Genomic DNA, 19,754 nt, shown 5'->3' with positions numbered 1-19,754 from the left:
ATAAAAGGGAAGGGACCAATTAAAGAAAGATTACAACGGAGGAGGGACCCAGACTTTAGAAAAGAGTCAATGTGCCAGGCACGGTGGCTCACGCCTGTAATCCTAACACTTTTGGAGGCCAAGGTAGGTGGATCATTTGAGGTCAGGAGTTTAAGACCAGCCTGGCCAACATGGTGAAACCCAATCTCTACTAAAAATACAAAAATTAGCCCAGCATGGTGGTGGGTACCTGTAATCCCAGCTACTTGGGAGGCTGGGGCAGGAGAATCGCTTGAACCCAGGAGGCGGAGGTTGCAGTGAGCAGAGATCGCGCTACTGCATGACAGAGTAAGACTCCATCTCAAAAAAAAAAAAAAAAAAAAAAAGATTCAATGTTGTGGTTGAGGGAGAGTAAGATGATTCAAAATTTTCACCCAGGGTGAATGGAAGATTGCTGGCACCATGAATGGGGCAGATACCAGAATAATGTTTGAAGGTTGTTGAAGTTGAGATTAATGAGACAGATGGATCACCAAAGCACTTTGAGAAGATGAAAATGAAACTGGAATTCAGAAGACAGGAGAAACTATTGGCTGAAACCATAAAGTGGAGGAGAAAATACAGGATGAGGAGAGAAGAAAAGGAGAAGAGACACAAGAACAGACTCTGCTTCCAATGGAAAGTGGCTCCTTTGCAGGGACAGAATGAGAACAGAGTCAGAGAAGGAACACCCAAATGAGTCACACCCCTACTGCAGGGGCAGGAGGGAGACTTCTCACTATATATGCTCTGCACCTCTTAATAAGCATTCTGCCTTCCTACCTAGACTGCACGCTGTGCAAAGATGGAGACTATGTCTTATACATTCAATCCCAATGCCTAGAACAATGTAGGAGGACACAGGAGGGTAATGTAAAGCATCCCAGTAGAAAGAAGGCCTTAGTGGCTCATGCTTGTAATCCCAGCACTTTGGGAGGCCGAGGCAGGCGATCACCTGAGATCAGGAGTTCAAAACCAGCCTGGACAACATGGTTGAAACCCTGTCTCTACTAAAAATACAAAAATTAGCCAGGCATGGTGGCATGTGCCTGTAATCCCATACTCAGGAGGCTGAGGCAGGAGAATCACTTGAACCCTGAGGCATAGGTTGCAGTGAAGCGAGATGGCACCACTGCACTCCAGCCTGGGCAACAGAGCAAGACACCGTCTCCAAAAAGAAAAAAAAGAAAGGCGGCCTTAGAAAAAAAGGTTTTGCTCGGTAACATGTAGTCCTAGACTATACACTGCTCTGGCCCCACTTAACAAAGCTCAAAAGCAAGACCCACGTTTGTACATGATCTAGTTCAGTGAGTCCCAGTCCTAGCAAATGGTCAGAATCACCTTTAGACAGTTGACAGGGCCCACTCTGAGATTATCAATTCAACGGCCTAAGCAACTGATAGTAATTTTCAAACTCCCTGTGTGATTCTATCAGCAGCCAGAGTTGGGAACCATTCACTGATGCCAGAGAGATAGAAGGTTGCTGATCCAGTTTTTAGAGTGCCCTTTAATTCTCCACACTACTGATACCATTTTTATATGCATGTGTCATATCTGCTCTTTTTTCAGATTTCAGGACACTAACATATTAAGCACAATCCATGTACCAGGACTCACATACATGATCTTAACTCTTACAATAGTCCTATGAGGTAGGTATTGTTGGTACAGATGAAGCAACTATGGCCTGGAGTTTAGTTACCAATCTAAGATCCCACAATTTATGACAGCCCAGGAGATCTGACCTCAGAACCTTCTTGCCTGTTGCTCCTCTGCTGCCCACTCCCTGCCCCAGCCAAGCAGAAACCCAGCTGTCCTGGGAAGCAGGAGTATCTAAGAGATCATGTGAGTGACAGCAGACCAGTCAGCCCGTGGGACTCTGACTAAAGCCCATGATTTCCCCCAGGACCACCTTTACTGCGATTCCACCCAGACGTGGTCCTTAAAGGTTAGAAGGGCCAGGCGACTGTGAAAGTAATGTTTTAATTATTCTTATTCAACTCTACACAATGTGGAACAAATTTTACTAATACCTTATACTTCTCTGACAAAGTAACAATCTCTCTGAATGAGAAATTCAGTTATACTACAGGAATTCTCCTCCCATTCTATCACTTTCCCAAAAGGGTCCCACTGGGCCAGGTGTTCTTCCTCCTTGGCTGACACTTTCTGGGCTCCAGGGAAGGGAGTGCAGACTGCGCGGCCATGCCCATTTTCAACCCTCCTGCACTTCTCAAGTGAAGCGGCACAGAAGGCCCGAAAACAGCCACATTCGCCAGAACTGATGGGGAGTCCGCAGGCACAACGCTAGTTGACAAAATTGTGGCTTAAAAAACATGGCAAGTGGACGAACCCACCGTGATGCCGCCTAATGAAGCAGCTGGGGGAGGCTTCCCTTCCTCGGGAGTCTGAAAACCCAGGCTCCCCCAGCCTTGCCCTGGGCACAGCCACCTTACCCACAGGAGCACAGTTCACAGATGCACTTCATCTTCATAGGGGCCATCCTGAGGCCCTGACGTCCCCTCAGAGCATTGCCAGCTGCAGCCGACTCCTAGACCCCAACCACCTGGCTTGGGGCATGTCCAGGCTCGAGGGTCTTGGCAGGTGTTCTGTTTACTTGAAGGAAAATTTAAGTGACCCTTTTGCAACGTCCTGTCATCTGTTGCCCTCCTGGAGCTGGCCTAGCACGAGGGAGCAGCAGGGGGCTTGCAGGTGCGCCAGCCCGGGAGACCTCACCCTGCACGCCACCGCCCCGGCCTCCGCAGCCCAGACTTAGGCACCTGGAGCGGCTGACTGGGCCCTAGGAAGCTGCCGGGTCCGTATCCAGGTAGCCTCTGTGATGTCGCCAGGACCAGGAGGGGCATGCCTCAGGTGGCAATTACATCACAAGATCCACTTGTGAGGTCGGGAAGCTCCCAGCACCTCACTGGCAGGCCCAGGACAGGAGTTCCGCGGTGGACCTTGGAGAAACCTGAAAAAGGTGGAAGTCACTAGAAAGCTCCTGGTGCAGTAAACGGTCACACGTGCAGAAAAGCTGAAAACCCTCCCCATCACCTTGGATGGCATTTGCTATCTCTAGGATCCATGGTGCCCCCTCTTAGGGGAATACAGCCCTTGACTTCCAAAAGGCTTGCCTGGAATAGGGTTTCCAGATCTTCCTGTGGAAACCTAGGCCTTCGGCTTCAGATGTCTGTTAGAATTGCTCTCACCCACAGACCTGCGCTCTGGAGAACACAGCAGTTTAAGAGCGCCCAGGCCTTCACTGCTCAGGTGGGTGCTCAATCACTTCTCCACGTGCTGGTAATGATGCCTTGAAGCAGACGTTCTGAAATTTCAGTGGGCATCAGGACCACCTGGCTTGATGAAAACCAGATTGCCAGACCCCACCCCCACAGTTTCTGATTCAGTGTTTCTAGGGTAGGCCAAGGACTTGCATTTCTTACAAGCTCTCAAGTAATGCTGGTTCTGCTGGGCCAGGGACCACACTTAAAGAACTACAGCTTTTGAGGTTCCTTTACACCCCTGGAATAGTGTTTCTTCAGCTTACCTGGTCCCGAGAGCACACCCCCACCCAGAAGTCTCCCCTGCATCAAAACCTCTAGTCCGGGAATCTAGCTTCAACAAGAAGCCAGGTGATTCCGGTCATGAAGCAAGTTCAAAAGACACTGCTCTGGCCAGCTGTTTGGACTTAAAACATTTTGACTTCCTGCTTATGGGAAATGGGAGCTTAAAGTATTGACAATCTTTATGCTTTTCTTTCCTATGCTTCCTAACTCTTTCCATTCATTTTAGTGAATGAGTCAGTCAGAGACATCTTGGACTACAAGACACTTCATATTCAGAGGGTTGTTTTTTTTGGTGGGGGGGAGTTTGGGTTTTTTTCTTCAATATTAGGCTCTAGAATAGAGGTCAGCAAACTATTGTCTGCAGTTGGCCACCTGACTCTATATCTGGCCATTGAGCTAAGAATGGTTTTCATATTTTTTAAAGGTTGAAAAAATTAAAATAATAATATCACATGACACATGAAAGTTACCTAAAATTCAAATTTCAGTGTCTGTAAATAAAGTTTTGAATTTTTTGAGAAAATTTGTATAAACATTCCTGATTTTGCCTCTCGGCCCACAAAAGCTAAAATATTCACTATCTAACTTTTTACAGAGAGAGTGTTCCAACCCCAGTTATAGAAAGTCAGCAAGGCAGATTCAGACAGGAGCAAAGCTTATTGTCATTCTTAAGAACAGTGGGGTGGGAAGCTGCTCCTTGCCTTCCCAGTAAGAAGTCAGAACTCTAAAGGGGAGGATGGAAACATGGCCAGACAAAAAAGAGGTAGGAGCTATTGGAAGTCAAAGCAAAGCCTGCATGCCATCCATTGCCATTGACAGAGAACATCACACAGTCCTTACAGAGGAAATACAGTGCTGGACACCAGCCTTCTCTTGATGGCTGCCTAAACATTATCCATAAATCTTTCAGCAGAAGAATGCCTGTTCATCCCCAACTGCCATTCAAACTGCCCTTGTGGGTGGCCACCTTGTCAACAATCATGGTACTCCCCACTTCTTCCATCCATGCCCTCAATAGAGGGTAGGGATCTTGAAAGATGAAGATGGTGTGGACAAAATAGCCTCAACAATGATATATCTAAAGATCAGTGCTAGACAGTAGGAACAACCTCCCCTCACCTAGTTACACTTACTGTCCATCTTTTGTTACATCCAGCCAACCTTACCCTGACCCATCTGATATGGTTTGGTTCTGTGTCCCCACCCAAATTTAATCTTGAATTCTACTCCCATAATTCCCATATGTTGTGGGAGGGACCCAGTGGGAGATAATTTGAATCATGGGGGCGGTTTCCCCCATACTGTTCTTATGGTAGAGAATAAGTCTCATGAGATCTGATGGTTTTATCTTCATTTTTCTCTTGCCACACGCCATGTAAGATGGGTCTTTCGCCTCCCACCATGATTCTGAGACCTCCCCAGCCATGTGGAACTGTAAGTCCAATTAAACTGCTTTATCTTCCCAGTCTCAGATATGTCTTTATCAGCAGCATGAAAATGGGCTAATACAGTAAATTGGTACCAGCAGAGTGGGGTGCTGCTGAAAAGTTACCCAAAAATGAGGAAGCAACTTTGGAACTGGGTAATAGGCAGAGGTGGGAACAGTTTGGAGGACTCCAAAGAAGACAGGAAAATATGAGAAAGTTTGGAACTTCCTAGAGACTTGTTGAGTGGCTTCGCCCAAAATGCTGATAGCAATATGGACAATAAAGTCCAGGCTGAGGTGGTCTCAGATGGAGATGAGGAACTTGTTGGGAATGGAATCCAAGGGGATTCTTGTTATGTTTTAGCAAAGAGACTGGCGGCATTTTGCCCCATCCTAGAGATCTATGGAAGTTTGAACTTGAGGGAGATGATGTAGGGTATCTGGCAGAAGAAACTTCTAAGCAGCAAAGCATTTAACAGGTGACTTGGGTGCTGTTAAAGGCATTCAGTTTTATAAGGGAAGCAGAGCACAAAAATTTGGAAAATTTGCATCCTGACAATGCAATAGAAAAGAAAAACCTTCTCAGCAAACTAACACAAGAACAGAAAACCAAACACCGCATGTTCTCACTCATAAGTGGGAGTTGAACAATGAGAACACATGGACACAGGGAGGGGAACATCACATACCGGGGCCTGTTGGGGGGTGGGGGGCTGGGGGAGGGAGAGCATTAGGAGAAATACCTAATGTAGATGACGGGTTGATGCGTGCAGCAAACCACCATGGCACATGTATACCCATGTAACAAACCTGCACGTTCTGCACATGTACCCCAGAACTTAAAGTATAATAAAAAAAAAAAAAAAAAAAAGAAAGAAAGAAAAACCTGTTTTCTGAGGAGAAATTCAAGCTGGCTGCAGAAATTTGCATAAGTGACAAGTAGCCAAATGTTAATCCCCAAGACAATGGGGAAAATGTCTCCTGGGCATGTCAGAAATCTTCACAGCAGCCCCTCCCATCACAGGCCTGCAGGCCTAGGAGAAAATGGTTTCCAGGGTCCCCATGCTGTGTCATCTAGCGACTTGGTGCCCTGCATCCCAGCTGCTCCAGCCATGGCTGAAAGGGGCCAACATAGAGCTTGGGCCATGGCTTCAGAGGATGCAAGCCCCAAGCCTTGGCAGCTTCTGCATGATGTTAAGCCTGTGAGTGCACAGAAGTCAAGAATTGAGGTTTGGGAATCTCCGCCTAGATTTCAGAGGATATATGGAAATGCCTGGATGTCCAAGCAGAAGTTTGCTTCAGGGGTGGGACGCTCATGGAGAACTTCTGCTAGGGCAATGTGGAAGGGAAATGTCCCTACTGGGGCACCACCTAGTAGAGCTTTGAGAAGAGGGCCACCATCCTCCAGACCCCAAAATGGTAGATCCACCGACAGATTGCACTGTGTGCCTGGTAAAGCCACAGACACTCATTGCCAGCCCATGAAAACATCCAGAAGGGAGGCTGTACCCTGGAAAGCCACAGGGGAGGAGCTGTCCAAGACCATGGGAACTCACCTCTTGCTTCAGCATGACCTGGATATGAGACATGGAGTCAAAGGAGATCATTTTGGAGCTTTACGATTTGACTACCCTGCTGGATTTCAGATTTGCATGGGGCCTGTAACCCCTTTGTTTTGGCCAATTTCTCCCATTTGGAACGGCTGTATTTACCCAGTACCTATACCCGCATTGTATCTAGGAAGTAACTAGCTTGCTTTTGATTTTACAGGTTCATAGGTGGAAGGGACTTGCCTTGTCTCAGATGAGATTTTGGACTGTGGACTTTTGGGTTAATGCTGAAATGACTTAAGACTTTGGGGGGACTGTTGGGAAGGCATGATTGTTTGTGAAATGTGAGGACATGAGATTTGGAGGGACCAGGGGTGAAACTATATGGTTTGGCTCTGTGTCCCCACCCAAATCTCATCTTGAATTGTACTCCCATAATTCCCACGTTGTGGGAGGGACCCAGTGGGAGATAATTTGAATCATGGCAGCAGATTACCCCATACTGTTCTCATGGTAGTGAGTAAGTCTCACAAGTTCTGATGGATTTATCAGGGGTTTCCGCTTTTGCATCTTCCTCATTTTTTTCTCTTGCTGCTGCCTTCTGCCATGATTCTGAGGCCTCCCCAGCCATGTGGAACTGAAAGTCCAATTAAACCTCTTTTCCTTCCAAGTCTCAGGTATGTCTTTATCAGCAGTATGAAAATTGACTAATACACCGTCTAAACCTCCCCAACCCTGGTATCAAAATTTCCTCCCCTAGAACTATTTACTGTAAATTGCTATCAAGTTACATCAAACCTTTATGGGTACTTTTCTATAAGCTCTCTCATCTAACTCTTACAACTGACATAAATCTATCATGCCCATGTTACAAATCAGAACACTGAAGCCAGGAGGTAAACTCATTCAATGAGTACTACATCTGGGATTCAGATTCAGATGGTCTCAAGCTTTTCTACCCAAAAAGGACAAAGGATAAGAATAAATGGCTGTGTATGTGCAGCCGGCCCTTGTGAGGGAGCAGGTTGAGGCAAAGCCTTTAAAAAAATAAAAGTAAAATGGTAACTTGAATATCTTTGAGACCACTATAAACAGTATTTTATCTTAAAATTTTCATTTACTTCTTTGGACATCTTTGTTTAATATTTAATATGGACATCTTTGTTTAATATTTTCCCTAAAATTTTTTTGTAAAATTAATACTCAGTGGCGCTGCACAATTTTTATTCTGTGGCCTTATAACTCACCCAACCCCAAACTTATTCCTGTATACCACCTGAAAAGCAACTCTTTACAGAACATTGTTTAAAGTGGTGAGATCACACCACTGCACTCCAGCCTGGGCAACAGAGCAAGACCCTGCCTCAAAAGAAAAAAAAGAAAAGAAAATATTAGCAAACTGAAACCAGCAACATATAAAAAGGATTAAATACCATGACCAAGAGGGGTTTATCCCAAGAATATGAGGTGGTTTTAATATTGAAAAACCAACTGTGGTTAAACATTATTGCTGTTGCACTGCTTTATTTAATGCACTGTGGAACAAAATAAGGGTATTGTTGGGATGCGATTATGATAACTCTAGGCTTTTAGCTCTCCTCAAAGTTTGAGGTTAAAAAATGTTAAAAGATGTGAGTTAAAGTTTATGTGTATGATGTGATTTAGCTATGCAGAAAATATTTAAGTTGGATGTACCTGTTTTATGTACATCTACTGTACTTAGTCCCTCAAAGTTTAGTCCTTAATAGCTTCTCAGTGTTCAGGTTACCTTGAGAAAGACCATGCTTAGATAACTGATTTCTCCTTTGAGAAATTTTAGTGTGGTTTGAAGAAATCAAGTGATAAAGGAGTATGCTGAATATGCAATAATTTACTTCTACCAAGTGCTGCATTTTAAGAACCTAGATGATTTGGGATGCTGAGGCGGGCAGATCACGAGGTCAGGAGATCGAGACCATCCTGGCTAACACGGTGAAACCCCGTCTCTACTAAAAATACAAAAAAATTAGCCAGGCGTGGTGGCGGGCACCTGTAGTCCCAGCTACTCGGAGAGGCTGAGGCAAGAGAATGGCGTGAACCCGGGAGGCGGAGCTTGCAGTGAGCCGAGATCGCGCCACAGCACTCCAGCCTGGGTGACAGAGCGAGACTCCGTCTCAAAAAAAAAAAAACAAAAAAAAAAACTAGATGAAACAAGTAGTTGGTTGGCTTCATTATGTTTTACGTCTTTGAAAGAGATGCAGGTCTTGGAATTCGCTCTTTTTTGAGACAAAGTCTCGTTCTTGTCCCTCAGGCTGCAGTGTGATGAGGCCATCTCAGCTCACTGCAACCTCCACCTCCCAGGTTCAAGCAATTCTCCTGCCTCAGCCTCCCAAGTAGCTGGGATTACAGGAACCTGCCACCACACCCGGCTAATTTTTGTATTTTTAGTAGAGACAGGGTTTCACCATGTTGGCCAGGCTGGTCTTTAACTCCTGACCTCAGGTGATCTGCCTGCTTTGGCCTCCCAAAGTGCTGAGATTACAGGTGTGAGCCACTGCACCTGGCCTGGAATTCACTTTTTAAATGTTATGTTCCAACCTTATATGTTCCAAGGCACAGTGCACTGTGAATCTCTTAATTAAAAATAAAAAACTGTAGGTGCTTTTATTTATAATTTGAATGATTTATAAGATGCTAAATGAATTGTTTTTGTACTTAACTGTTGTAATCCAAAGGATAATGGTACAGTTTACATGCTTTTCCAAAAATTTTGTTAAGAGATAGCAAATGAATGGTTTAGGATTTCAAATACTGATACCCTCCTGAGACATGAGCATTTGGGGAAGTCAAGCATCTAATACAACTCATTTAGCATGGGTGAAATTTGATTAAAGATGTTAGAAAATTTTTTAAAAAAGAAAAAGGGCTGAGCACAGTGTCTCTGGGAGGCTGAGGCATGTGCATCACTTGAGGCCAGGAGTTTGAGACCAGCCTGGCTGACATTAAAAAACCTCGCCTCTACAAAAATACAAAAAATTAGCCAAGCATAGTGGCACGCACCTGTAATCCTAGCTACTTGGGAGGCTGAGGCATGAAAATCACTTGAACCCAGGAGGCGGAGGTTGCAGTGAGCCAAGATGGCGCCACTGCACTCCAGCCTGGGCAACAGAGTGAGATTGTTTCTCCAAAAAAAAAAAAAAAAGAGAGAGAGAAAGAAAGAGGACATAAAACTATATATTATATGATTCCACTTATATGAAGTTTCTCAAGAAGGTAAATCTATACAGACAGAAGCATACCAGCAGTTGCCTGGGTCTCAGGGTAGAAGCAGAGATCAAATGCAAACAGGGACAAGAGAACTTTTGGGGATGGTGGAAATACTCTAAAAGTGAGTGGTGGTAACAGAACTATATACTTACATACAATAAATGAATTTTATAGAATTAAAATTATACCTCAATAAAGCATTAAAAAAAATCTTGCAAAAATTCCCTCTCAGAATAAAGGGCATCCAAATTGGGAAAAAAAAAACTCAAATTATCCTTGTTTGCAGATGATATGTTCTTATATTTGGAAAAACCTAAAAAACTGTTAGAACTGATCAACAAATTCAGTAACATTGCAGGATACAAAATCAACATACAAAAATCAGGAGCACTTCTACACGCCAACAGTGAACAATCTGAAAAAAAATAAAAAGTAATCCCATTTACAAGAGACACAAATAAAATTAAATACCTAGGAATTTAGTTAACCAGGGAAGTGAAAGATCTCTACAACAAAAACTATAAAACACTGATGAAAGAAACTGAAGAGAACAGGAAAAAGTGGAAAAATATTCCATGTACATGGATTGGAAAAATCAATTTTGTTAAAATGTCCATGCTACCCAAAGCAATCTACAGATTTAATGAAATCCTTATGAAAGTACCAATGACATCCTGCACAGAAATAGAAAAAACAATCCTAAAATGTATATGGAACCACAAAAGATTGAGAATAGCCAAAGCTATCCTGAGCAAAAAAAACAAAACTGGAGGAATCACATTACCTGACCTCCAGTTATACTACAGAGTTATGGTAACCAAAACAGCATGGTACTGGCATAAAAACAGACACACAGACCAATAGAACAGAAGAGAAAATGCAGAAACAAATCCAGACATCTACAGTTAACTCATTTCAACACAGGTGCCAAGAACATTCATGGAGTAAAAACAGTCTTTTCAATAAATAGTGCTGGAAAAACTGAATATCCATATGCAGAAGAAGGAAACTAGACCCGTACCTCTTGCCATATACAAAAATAAAGTCAAAATGGATTGAAGACTTAAATCTAAGACCTGAAACCATGAAACTATTACAAGAAAACATTGGAAAACTCTCCAGAACATTGGTCTGGACAAAAACTTCTTGAGTAATACGCCACAAGCACAGGCAACCAAAGCAAAAATGGACACATGGGATCACATCGAGTTAAAAAGCTTCTGCACAGCAATAGAAACAATCAACAAATCAAAGAGACAACCCAACGAATGGGAGATAATATTTGCAAACTACCCATCTGATAAAAATTTAATCAGAATATATAAGGAGCTCAAACAACTCTATGGGAAAAAAAATCTAATCATCTAAATTTTTTAATGGGCAAAAGATCTCAACAGACATTTCTCAAAAGACGACATACAAATGGCAAACAGGCATATAAAAAGGTGCTCAAAATCATGGATCATCAGAGAAATGCAAATCAAAACAACGAGATATCATGTCACCCCAGTTAAAATGGCTTTTATCCAAATGATGGGCAATAACGAATGCTGGCAAGGATGTGGGGAAAAGGGAACCCCTGTACACTGTTGGTGGAAATGTAAATTATTACAACCACTATGGGGAACAGTTTAGAAGTTCCTTAAAAAGCTAAAAATGGTACTATCATATGATTCAGCAATCCCACTGCTGGGTATATACCCAAAAGAAAGGGAATCAGTATATGAAAGAGATAGCTGCACTCCTATGTTTGTTGCAGCACTGTTCACAGTAGCCAAGATTTGGAAGCAATCTAAGTGTCTATTAACAGATAAATAGATACAGAAAATGTGGGCCGGATGCAGTGGCTCACACCTGTAATCCCAGCACTTTGGGAGGCCTAGGCAGGCGGATCACCTGATGTCAGGAGTTCGAGACCAGCCTGACCAACATGGAGAAACCCCGTCCCTACTAAGAATACAAAATTAGTCAGGCATGGTGGTGCATGCCTGTAATCCGGGCTACTCGGGAGGCTGAGGCAGGAGAACTGCTTGAACTCGGGAGGCGGAGGTTGCGGTGAGCTGAGATCATGCCATGGCACTCCAGACTGGGCAACAAGAACAAAACTCTGCCTCATAAAAAAGAAGAAAGAAAGAAAGAAAATGTGGCCAGGTGCAGTGGCTGATGCCTATAATACCAGCACTTTGTGAGGCCAAGGCGGGAGGATCACTTGAACCCAGGAGTTTGAGACCAGCCTGGGAAATATAGCAAAACCCTGTCTCTACAAAAAATACAAAAATTAGTCAGGCATGGTGGTACACACCTGTAGTCCCAGCTACTCAGGAGGCTGAGGTGGGAAGATCACTTGAACCTGAGAGGCAGAGGTTGCAGTGAACCAAGACTGCACCACTACACTCCAGCCTGAGCAACAGAGCAAAACTCTGTCCCCCAAAAAAAAGAAAATGTGGTACATATACACTATTCAGCCATAAAAAAAAGAATGAGATCCTGTCATTTGCAACAACATGGATGGAAGTGGAGGTCATTATGTTAAGTGAAATAAGCCAGGCACAGAAAGACAAACTTCGCATGTTCTCACTTATTTGTGGGAGCTGAAAATTAAAACAATTGAACTTATAGACACAGAGAGCAGAAGAATGGTTACCAGAGGCTGGGAAGGATAACAGGGGGGTTAAGGGGGAGGTGGAGATGGTTAATGGGTACAAAAAGTAGTTAGAATGAATAAGACCTAGTAGGGGCCAGTCATGGTGGCTCACACCTGTAATCTCAGCACTTTGGGAGGCCAAGGCGGGCAGATCACTTGAGCCCAGGAATTCAAGAGTAATCTGGGCAACATAGTGGGATCTCACCTCTACAAAAAACACAAAAATTAGCCAGGCATGGTGGTGCGTAACTGTAGTCCCAGCTACTCAGGGGCACTGATGTGGGAGGATTGCTCGAGCCCAGGAGGTGGAAGCTGCGGTGAGCAGTGATCACAACACTGCACTCCAGCCTGCGCCACAGAGTAAGACCCTGTCTCAAAAAAAAAAAAAAAAAAAAAAGACCTAGTATTTGACAGCACAACAGGGTAATTATAGTCAATAATTTCATTGTACATTCAAAAATAACTAAGAGTATAATTGGGCCTGGCACAGTGACTCACGCCTATACTTCCAGCAGTTTGGGAGGCTGAGGCAGGCGGATCACCTGAGATCGGGAGTTCGAGGCCGGCCTGGCCAACATGGTGAAACCCTGTCTCTACTAAAAATACAAAAATTAGCCAGGCTTGGTGGCGGGTGCCTGTAATACCAGCTACTTGGGAGGCTGAGGCAGGAGAATCACTTGAACCCGGGAGGGAGAGGCTGCAGTGTGTCACGTCACTGCACTCCAGCCTGGGCAAAATGGAGTGAGACTCTGTCTTAAAAAAAAAAATTGGATTGTTTGCAACACAAAGGATAAATGCTTGAGGGGATGCATACCCCATTCACCATGATGTGATTATTATGCCTTGCATGCCTGTATCAAATATCTCACGTACCTCATAAATATATACACCTACTATGTAGCCACAAAAATTAAAAACAAAAAAACTTTTCAATTCCCTTTCGGTATTACTTACTATCAAATTATCATTATTCCAATTGAGCATTTTAGATTAAGACCTCTCCTATTCCCAAGTAAGCTGGCAGATTGAACACATGCATTTATCTTTCTCCAGAATCCCACAAACATGAGAGAAATAGGATGAGATGGCAAGAACAAAAATGGGGTAAGAGATCATAAAATCAAAATTTTTGGAAGCAGGAATGCACAAGCAAGAATGGTAACTGACTTAGCTGACTCAAGAAAGCTGAATCCTTAGCCAGTAGTAGGGAAAGCCAAGGAGCAACATTTTTACCACAGAACCTGCAAATGGTTCCAGAATCAGCAGCATCAGTGAGATCAGAGACTGCACTGAAGAGGAGGGATTGTTTGAAGAGCTCTTTAAGATGCAATTAGACTTACAGATCCCCTCACAATTTCACATAGCTGGGCAATTGCCCATCTCTCATCTAAGACTAGCAGTTTTTATTCCCTGCAAAGAGTAAAACAGGGGGTCTCTGGACTAGGGAAACACCAGAGACACTGAGGATTGGAGTACCATATCGTAAACAGGACTAAGTAGGCCTATAAACTGAATATTAGCAACCTAGCTTGCTTCTCCCACTTAGCAACCAGAATGCTATTAATCAGGCTTATACTCACCCCATCCCAGTAGAAGAATCCTGGGAGAATCTAACCATCCAAAGAGAACAGGTCTAAAGGTGGCAGGCAGCAAGACTTTCTTCAAAGAAATGGCCCAGTCACTTCAATGAACCTGATAGTCTTCAATGCTACCCACGGGTTTTTAAATAACTTTAAATTGGAGCAGACAACCAATGATCGCTGAACAAATGAGGAAAGTTTCTAACATGAAAATGCTCTGTGATTTCCATAAACTGCAGCAAAGGCCATTTTTGAACTTCTTTTACTGCCGGGCGCGGTGGCTCATCAACATGGAGAAACCCCGTCTCTACCAAAAATACAAAAGTAGCCGGGCCTGGTGGCGCATGCCTGTAATCCCAGCTACTCGAGAAGGCTGAGGCAGGAGAATCACTTGAACCTGGGAGGCGGAGGATGCGGTGAGCAAAGATTGCGCCCTTGCACCTGGGCAACAAGAGTGAAACTCCGTCTCAAAAAAAAAAAAAAAAAATGGAGAACATACATACAAACAAAAGAAACTGGGAAGAAACCAAGACTAAACGGGATAAAAACTTTTTCTTAATGTTACTATTATCCTGAGAGAGATAAAAGAAGATATTTAATCCAAGAAAATAATTTTATGTTTTTAAAAAGAACAATTAGAACAGCCTGTGGAAATTAAAAATATGATATTAAAATTTAAAACTCCAAAGAGTTGGAAAATTAAGATGAGAAAAATCTCCTGGAAAGTAGAACAAAAAGACAGAAATAGAAAATAAGAAAGGGTTACCAAAAAAATATTTAAAAATTAGGCAGGCCAGGTGCGGTGGCTCACACCTGTAATCCCAGCACTTTGGGAGGCCGAGGTGGGCGGATCACCTGAGGTCGGGAGTTTGAGATCAGCCTGGCCAACATGGAGAAAGGAGAAACCCCATCTCTACTAAAAATACAAAATTAGCCAGACAAGGTGGCACATGCCTGTAATCCCAGCTACTTGGGAGGCTGAGGCAGAAGGATAGCTTGAACCCGGCAAGCGGAGGTTGTGGTGAGCTGAGATCATGCCATTGCACTCCAGCCTGGGCAACAAGAGCAAAACTTCCTCTCAGAAAAATAAAAACAAAAAAAAAAAATTAGGCATAGTGGCACACGCCTGTAATCCTAGCTACTTGGGAGGCTGGCATGTGAGGATCCCTTGAGCCGAGGAGGTGGAGGCTGCAGTGAGCTCTGATCTCACCACTGCACTCCAGCCTGGTTGACAGAGAAAGACCCTGTCTCTAAAAATAAATTTAAAAATTTTTTTTAAAAAGAAAAGAAGGCCAGGCGCGGTGGCGCATGCCTGTAACCCCAGCACTTTGGGAAGCTGAGGCAGGCAGATCACTTAAGACCAGGTGTTTGAGACCAGCCTGGCCAACATGGTGAAACCCCCTCTCAACTAAAAATACACAAATTAGCCAGGCGTGGTGGCAGGCATCTGTAATCCCAGCTACTCGGGAAGCTGAGTCAGGAGAATGGCTTGAACCTGGGAGGCGGAGGTTGCAGTAAGCCGAGATAGTGCCACTGCACTCCAGCCTAGGCTACTGAGCAAGACTCCATCTCAAAACAAAAACAAAAACAAAAATAAAACTTAGCCAGGCATGGTGGTGGAGGCCTGTAGTCTCAGCTACTTGGGAGGCTGAGGCAGGAGAATCTCTTGAACCCGGGAGGTGGAGGTTGCAGTGAGCCAAGATCGTGCAACTACACTCTAGCATGGGCAACAGAGTGAGACTCTGTCTCCAAAAAAAAAAAAAAAAATACATTAGAGGAGACTCCATAAAATGCGATATCCAGACCTTAGGAGTATTCACATGACAGAATAGAGAAAATACATCATCAAACAATTCAAGAACATTGTTTAGAATTCAAGGGCATGGTTTCCAAATTAAAAGACACATGGGAGGGTCCAGTACAATGCAAATTTGGGCTCAACAATGCCAATTATCATGAAGTTTCAGAACACTAGAATAAGAAAATTTTGAATATGTTTTTAGAGAGGAAAGAATAGATCAAAACCAAGAAGCAGGCATCAGACTACTGGCTGCTGAGACGACACAGCAACAGAGCAATGCCTCCAAGACTCTGAGGAAAAATTATGTCCAACCAATCAAGTGTGAGGGTAAAAACAAAGAAATTTTCAGACATCCAATGTCTTGAAATTTCTACTCTCCTCATACTTTTTATCTGGAAGCTATTGGCACATGTGTTCCACCAAATGAGCCAAAAATGAGAAGATGTGAAATCAGGAAAAAGAATACCCAACTCGAAAGGATGGGGAAGGGAAACCACAGAATGGTGGTGAAAGGCGATCAGATAAGAAGGCTCCAGAAGAGATATCACCAAGGAGATGAAATTGAATACATTCAGAGGAGATTTTCCACATACTATAATGGAATTTCACTCTATGATTTCCATAAACTACAGCAAAGGCCATTTTTGAACTTCTTTTACTGCACACGTTAACAGTAGGAATTGAAATATGTTTTGAATAAATGAAAGAATGGAATACCTGAATTTGTACAGTACAGTATACATTTTGATAAGGGCTTTAGGCCAGGCACGGTGGCTTACGCCTGTAATCCCACACTTTGGGAGGCCGAGGCAGGTGGCTCGCTTGAGGTCAGGAGTTCCAGACCAGCCTGGCCAACATAGTGAAACCCCGTCTCCACTAAAAATACAAAAATTAGCCGGGCGTGGTGGCAGGTGCCCACAATCCCAGCTATTTGGGGGTTGAGGCAGGAGAATCGCTTGAACCCAGGAGGCAGAGGTTGCAGTGAGCTGAGATCGCGCCACTGCACTCCAGCCTGGGCAACAGAGTGAGACGCCGTCTCAAAAGAAAAAAAAAAAGGCTTTAAGGTAGATATAGAGGCTTCAGTATCCTGATGACTCTCATTCATTCTATATGAACGATACTGGACGACACTGATTCACTCATCTACTTGAAGACCAAGAGCAGAATCATATTATGCTTTGAGAGGGGCACAGGGTGGCCTATTGTTAGGCAAATAGACCGCAGTGAGACTGTCTAAAACCAAATTCCATTTCATCATTTAGTATCTGTGTAACTTGGTCAAGTGACTTAACCTCTCTAACCTTTGATTCCCTCACTTGAAAATAGGGTTATTAATTCACAAGGTTACTGTGAGGATGGAACTAATGCATGGGATTCCATATTATCGTTTCCTCGAGCTTTGGAATTCTAATTATAAATTCTAAAGTCTGAGATTACGGAAAAGCAGATGTGAGAAAGGAATTAAAAGCACCAACTGGAAGCCAGGATGTCTCCTAGGAGGGACTTGCTATTACCTAGCTGCGCAGCAACGGGCAATCGCTTGTCTACAAGTCTCACTTTCCGCATCTGCACAGTCTCCATCTGCCCTGCCCTTGTACTCACTGGGCCAGGGAAGCTGGGGAGGCCTAAGCGGACCGGGAAGTTAGGCTTTCCCTCCACTTCATCAGTCGGCTGCCCCTGCGGAAACCGGCCCGGCACACCTCGCTCCTAAAGCCAGTTGAGGTGGTGGTGGTGGTGGTGGTGGTGGTTGGGGCTTTTTTTGGCCACGAGAGGGCAGCATTTCTCCCGGCCAAGCATACACGTACCCCTAGCAACCGCAAACCCAGCTACAACAGAACAAAAGACCGAAGTCCTTGAGCTTCCCTTCTATCTTAGGGCTCACACTGTCCGGGTTAGGTTTCATTAGAGCAGCAGCTTTTCAAGGCTCGTCGGGCAGGGAGGGCGGAGCGAGGGAGCTCTCGCGAGATCGCCGCCGGAAGTGGGTGGTGGCGGGGACGCAGCGGCTCCCTCTCCGGAAGGCGAGCTTATCTTCCGATCCGTTGCCACTGACAGCCGCAGGCGCTCCCATCTGAGGAAGAGCCAGCCCCGCCGCGGCCTCTCCAGCCCCGGGTTCGCGCTCTCGACTCTCCTGCCTGCCCAGCTGCGCGGCGGAGCGGAGCGAGGCGCGGCCTGCGAGTCGCCGGCAGCCCCCGACCCCTACCTCGGCGCTGCGTGTAGGCCGCGCCCTCAGGCCCAGTCCGCGGCGGCCCCGGCGGGTGATGCCAAATACAGCCATGAAGAAAAAGGTGCTGCTGATGGGGAAGAGCGGGTCGGGGAAGACCAGCATGAGGTCGATTATCTTCGCCAATTACATTGCTCGCGACACCCGGCGCCTGGGGGCCACCATTGACGTGGAGCACTCCCACGTCCGATTCCTGGGGAACCTGGTGCTGAACCTGTGGGACTGTGGCGGTCAGGACACCTTCATGGAAAATTACTTCACCAGCCAGCGAGACAATATCTTCCGTAACGTGGAAGTTTTGATTTACGTGTTTGACGTGGAGAGCCGCGAACTGGAAAAGGACATGCATTATTACCAGTCGTGTCTGGAGGCCATCCTCCAGAACTCTCCTGACGCCAAAATCTTCTGCCTGGTGCACAAAATGGATCTGGTTCAGGAGGATCAGCGTGACCTGATTTTTAAAGAACGAGAGGAAGACCTGAGACGTCTGTCTCGCCCGCTGGAGTGTGCTTGTTTTCGAACGTCCATCTGGGATGAGACGCTCTACAAAGCCTGGTCCAGCATCGTCTACCAGCTGATTCCCAACGTTCAGCAGCTGGAGATGAACCTCAGGAATTTTGCCCAAATCATTGAGGCCGATGAAGTTCTGCTGTTCGAAAGAGCTACGTTCTTGGTTATTTCCCACTACCAGTGCAAAGAGCAGCGCGACGTCCACCGGTTTGAGAAGATCAGCAACATCATCAAACAGTTCAAGCTGAGCTGCAGTAAATTGGCCGCTTCCTTCCAGAGCATGGAAGTTAGGAATTCCAACTTCGCTGCTTTCATCGACATCTTCACCTCAAACACGTACGTGATGGTGGTCATGTCAGATCCGTCGATCCCTTCTGCGGCCACTCTGATCAACATTCGCAATGCCCGGAAACACTTTGAGAAGCTGGAGAGAGTGGATGGCCCCAAGCACAGTCTCCTTATGCGTTGAATATTGCCAAATGCTCTTTCTGAAAATGCTGAATTGCCTCTTTTGTTTGCATCCTTTATTTTTAATATTCATAATGTCGTGTGCTTAAAAGTGGGCTTTGAAGTGTGTGCTGCTTACTCCTTTCATCTTTCTCCCCGCTTCCCCAGCCTTTAAACATTGGACGCTATTTACTCAGCTACCCAGTAGAGCTTGAAGCTGGCCTTTCTGAGAAGTTGGTATGGTGTAACACTAAAGTAGGTGGTTCGTGTGTGGTCTCATTACCTGGTTATAATAGATATGCACATCAAAGCCTTTACCAGTATCTTCCTGTATTCCGTATCAGATTGCAAAGATGGAATGTTACTATTTTATCAGCAAGGTATTAAAATGCATTTATAAATTCTTCTTGGCCTCATTCATGAATAAACATGTTAGCAATTTAAAGCATGGCCTTATTTGAAATAACTTGAAAGCGCTTAATATGTAAATCTAAAGATTCTGACTGCCCACAAGTATTGCTTGACTGGCAAATTTTATTCTGTGAATTTAGCCCCCAGCACTTTAGTGACGTTTGGTAACAGCTGTAGAAGTGCTTATGCTATGGTCTCAAACTAGACCACCTGAGGTAGTATTCTGGTCCCTTCACTTACTAGCTCTGTGAAATACTTAGCTAATACTTAATTTGCCAATTAAGTATTATTTGGGCAAATACTTAATTTCATTACACTTGTTTCCTCATTGGTA

General features: G+C 44.6%; 2 protein-coding genes across 2 annotated transcripts in view; one reads left to right on the top strand and one right to left on the bottom strand.

The window, feature by feature from the left end:
• Positions 1-17,571, bottom strand: part of SAXO1 (stabilizer of axonemal microtubules 1) — a 127,546-nt gene extending 109,975 nt beyond the window's left edge. Inside the window, exons 1-2 of the mRNA XM_055294163.2 lie at positions 17,434-17,571; positions 2,475-2,989 (exon numbers count right to left, since the gene is read on the bottom strand). Coding sequence (XP_055150138.1) covers positions 2,475-2,521 — 47 coding nt within the window. The 5' untranslated portion in view covers positions 2,522-2,989; positions 17,434-17,571. The remainder of the gene's footprint in view (positions 1-2,474; positions 2,990-17,433) is intronic.
• Positions 17,572-17,704: 133 nt separating this feature from the next.
• On the top strand, positions 17,705-19,413 carry RRAGA (Ras related GTP binding A). Its single transcript, XM_055294173.2, has one exon. The coding sequence runs from the start codon at positions 18,090-18,092 to the stop codon at positions 19,029-19,031; it is 942 nt and encodes a 313-aa protein (XP_055150148.1). The 5' UTR covers positions 17,705-18,089; the 3' UTR covers positions 19,032-19,413.
• Positions 19,414-19,754: the final 341 nt, after the last annotated feature.

The sequence above is a fragment of the Symphalangus syndactylus genome, chromosome 9 (genome assembly GCF_028878055.3).
Source record: "Symphalangus syndactylus isolate Jambi chromosome 9, NHGRI_mSymSyn1-v2.1_pri, whole genome shotgun sequence".
NCBI lineage: Eukaryota > Metazoa > Chordata > Mammalia > Primates > Hylobatidae > Symphalangus > Symphalangus syndactylus.
The sequence above is the reverse complement of the archived record's forward strand: the minus strand, read 5'-3'. Positions and strand labels throughout refer to the sequence as shown.

Coding starts and splice junctions, on each gene's coding strand:
- RRAGA (XM_055294173.2), top strand. CDS start 18,090: ATGCCAAATACAGCCATGAAGAAAAAGGTGCTGCTGATGGGGAAGAGC.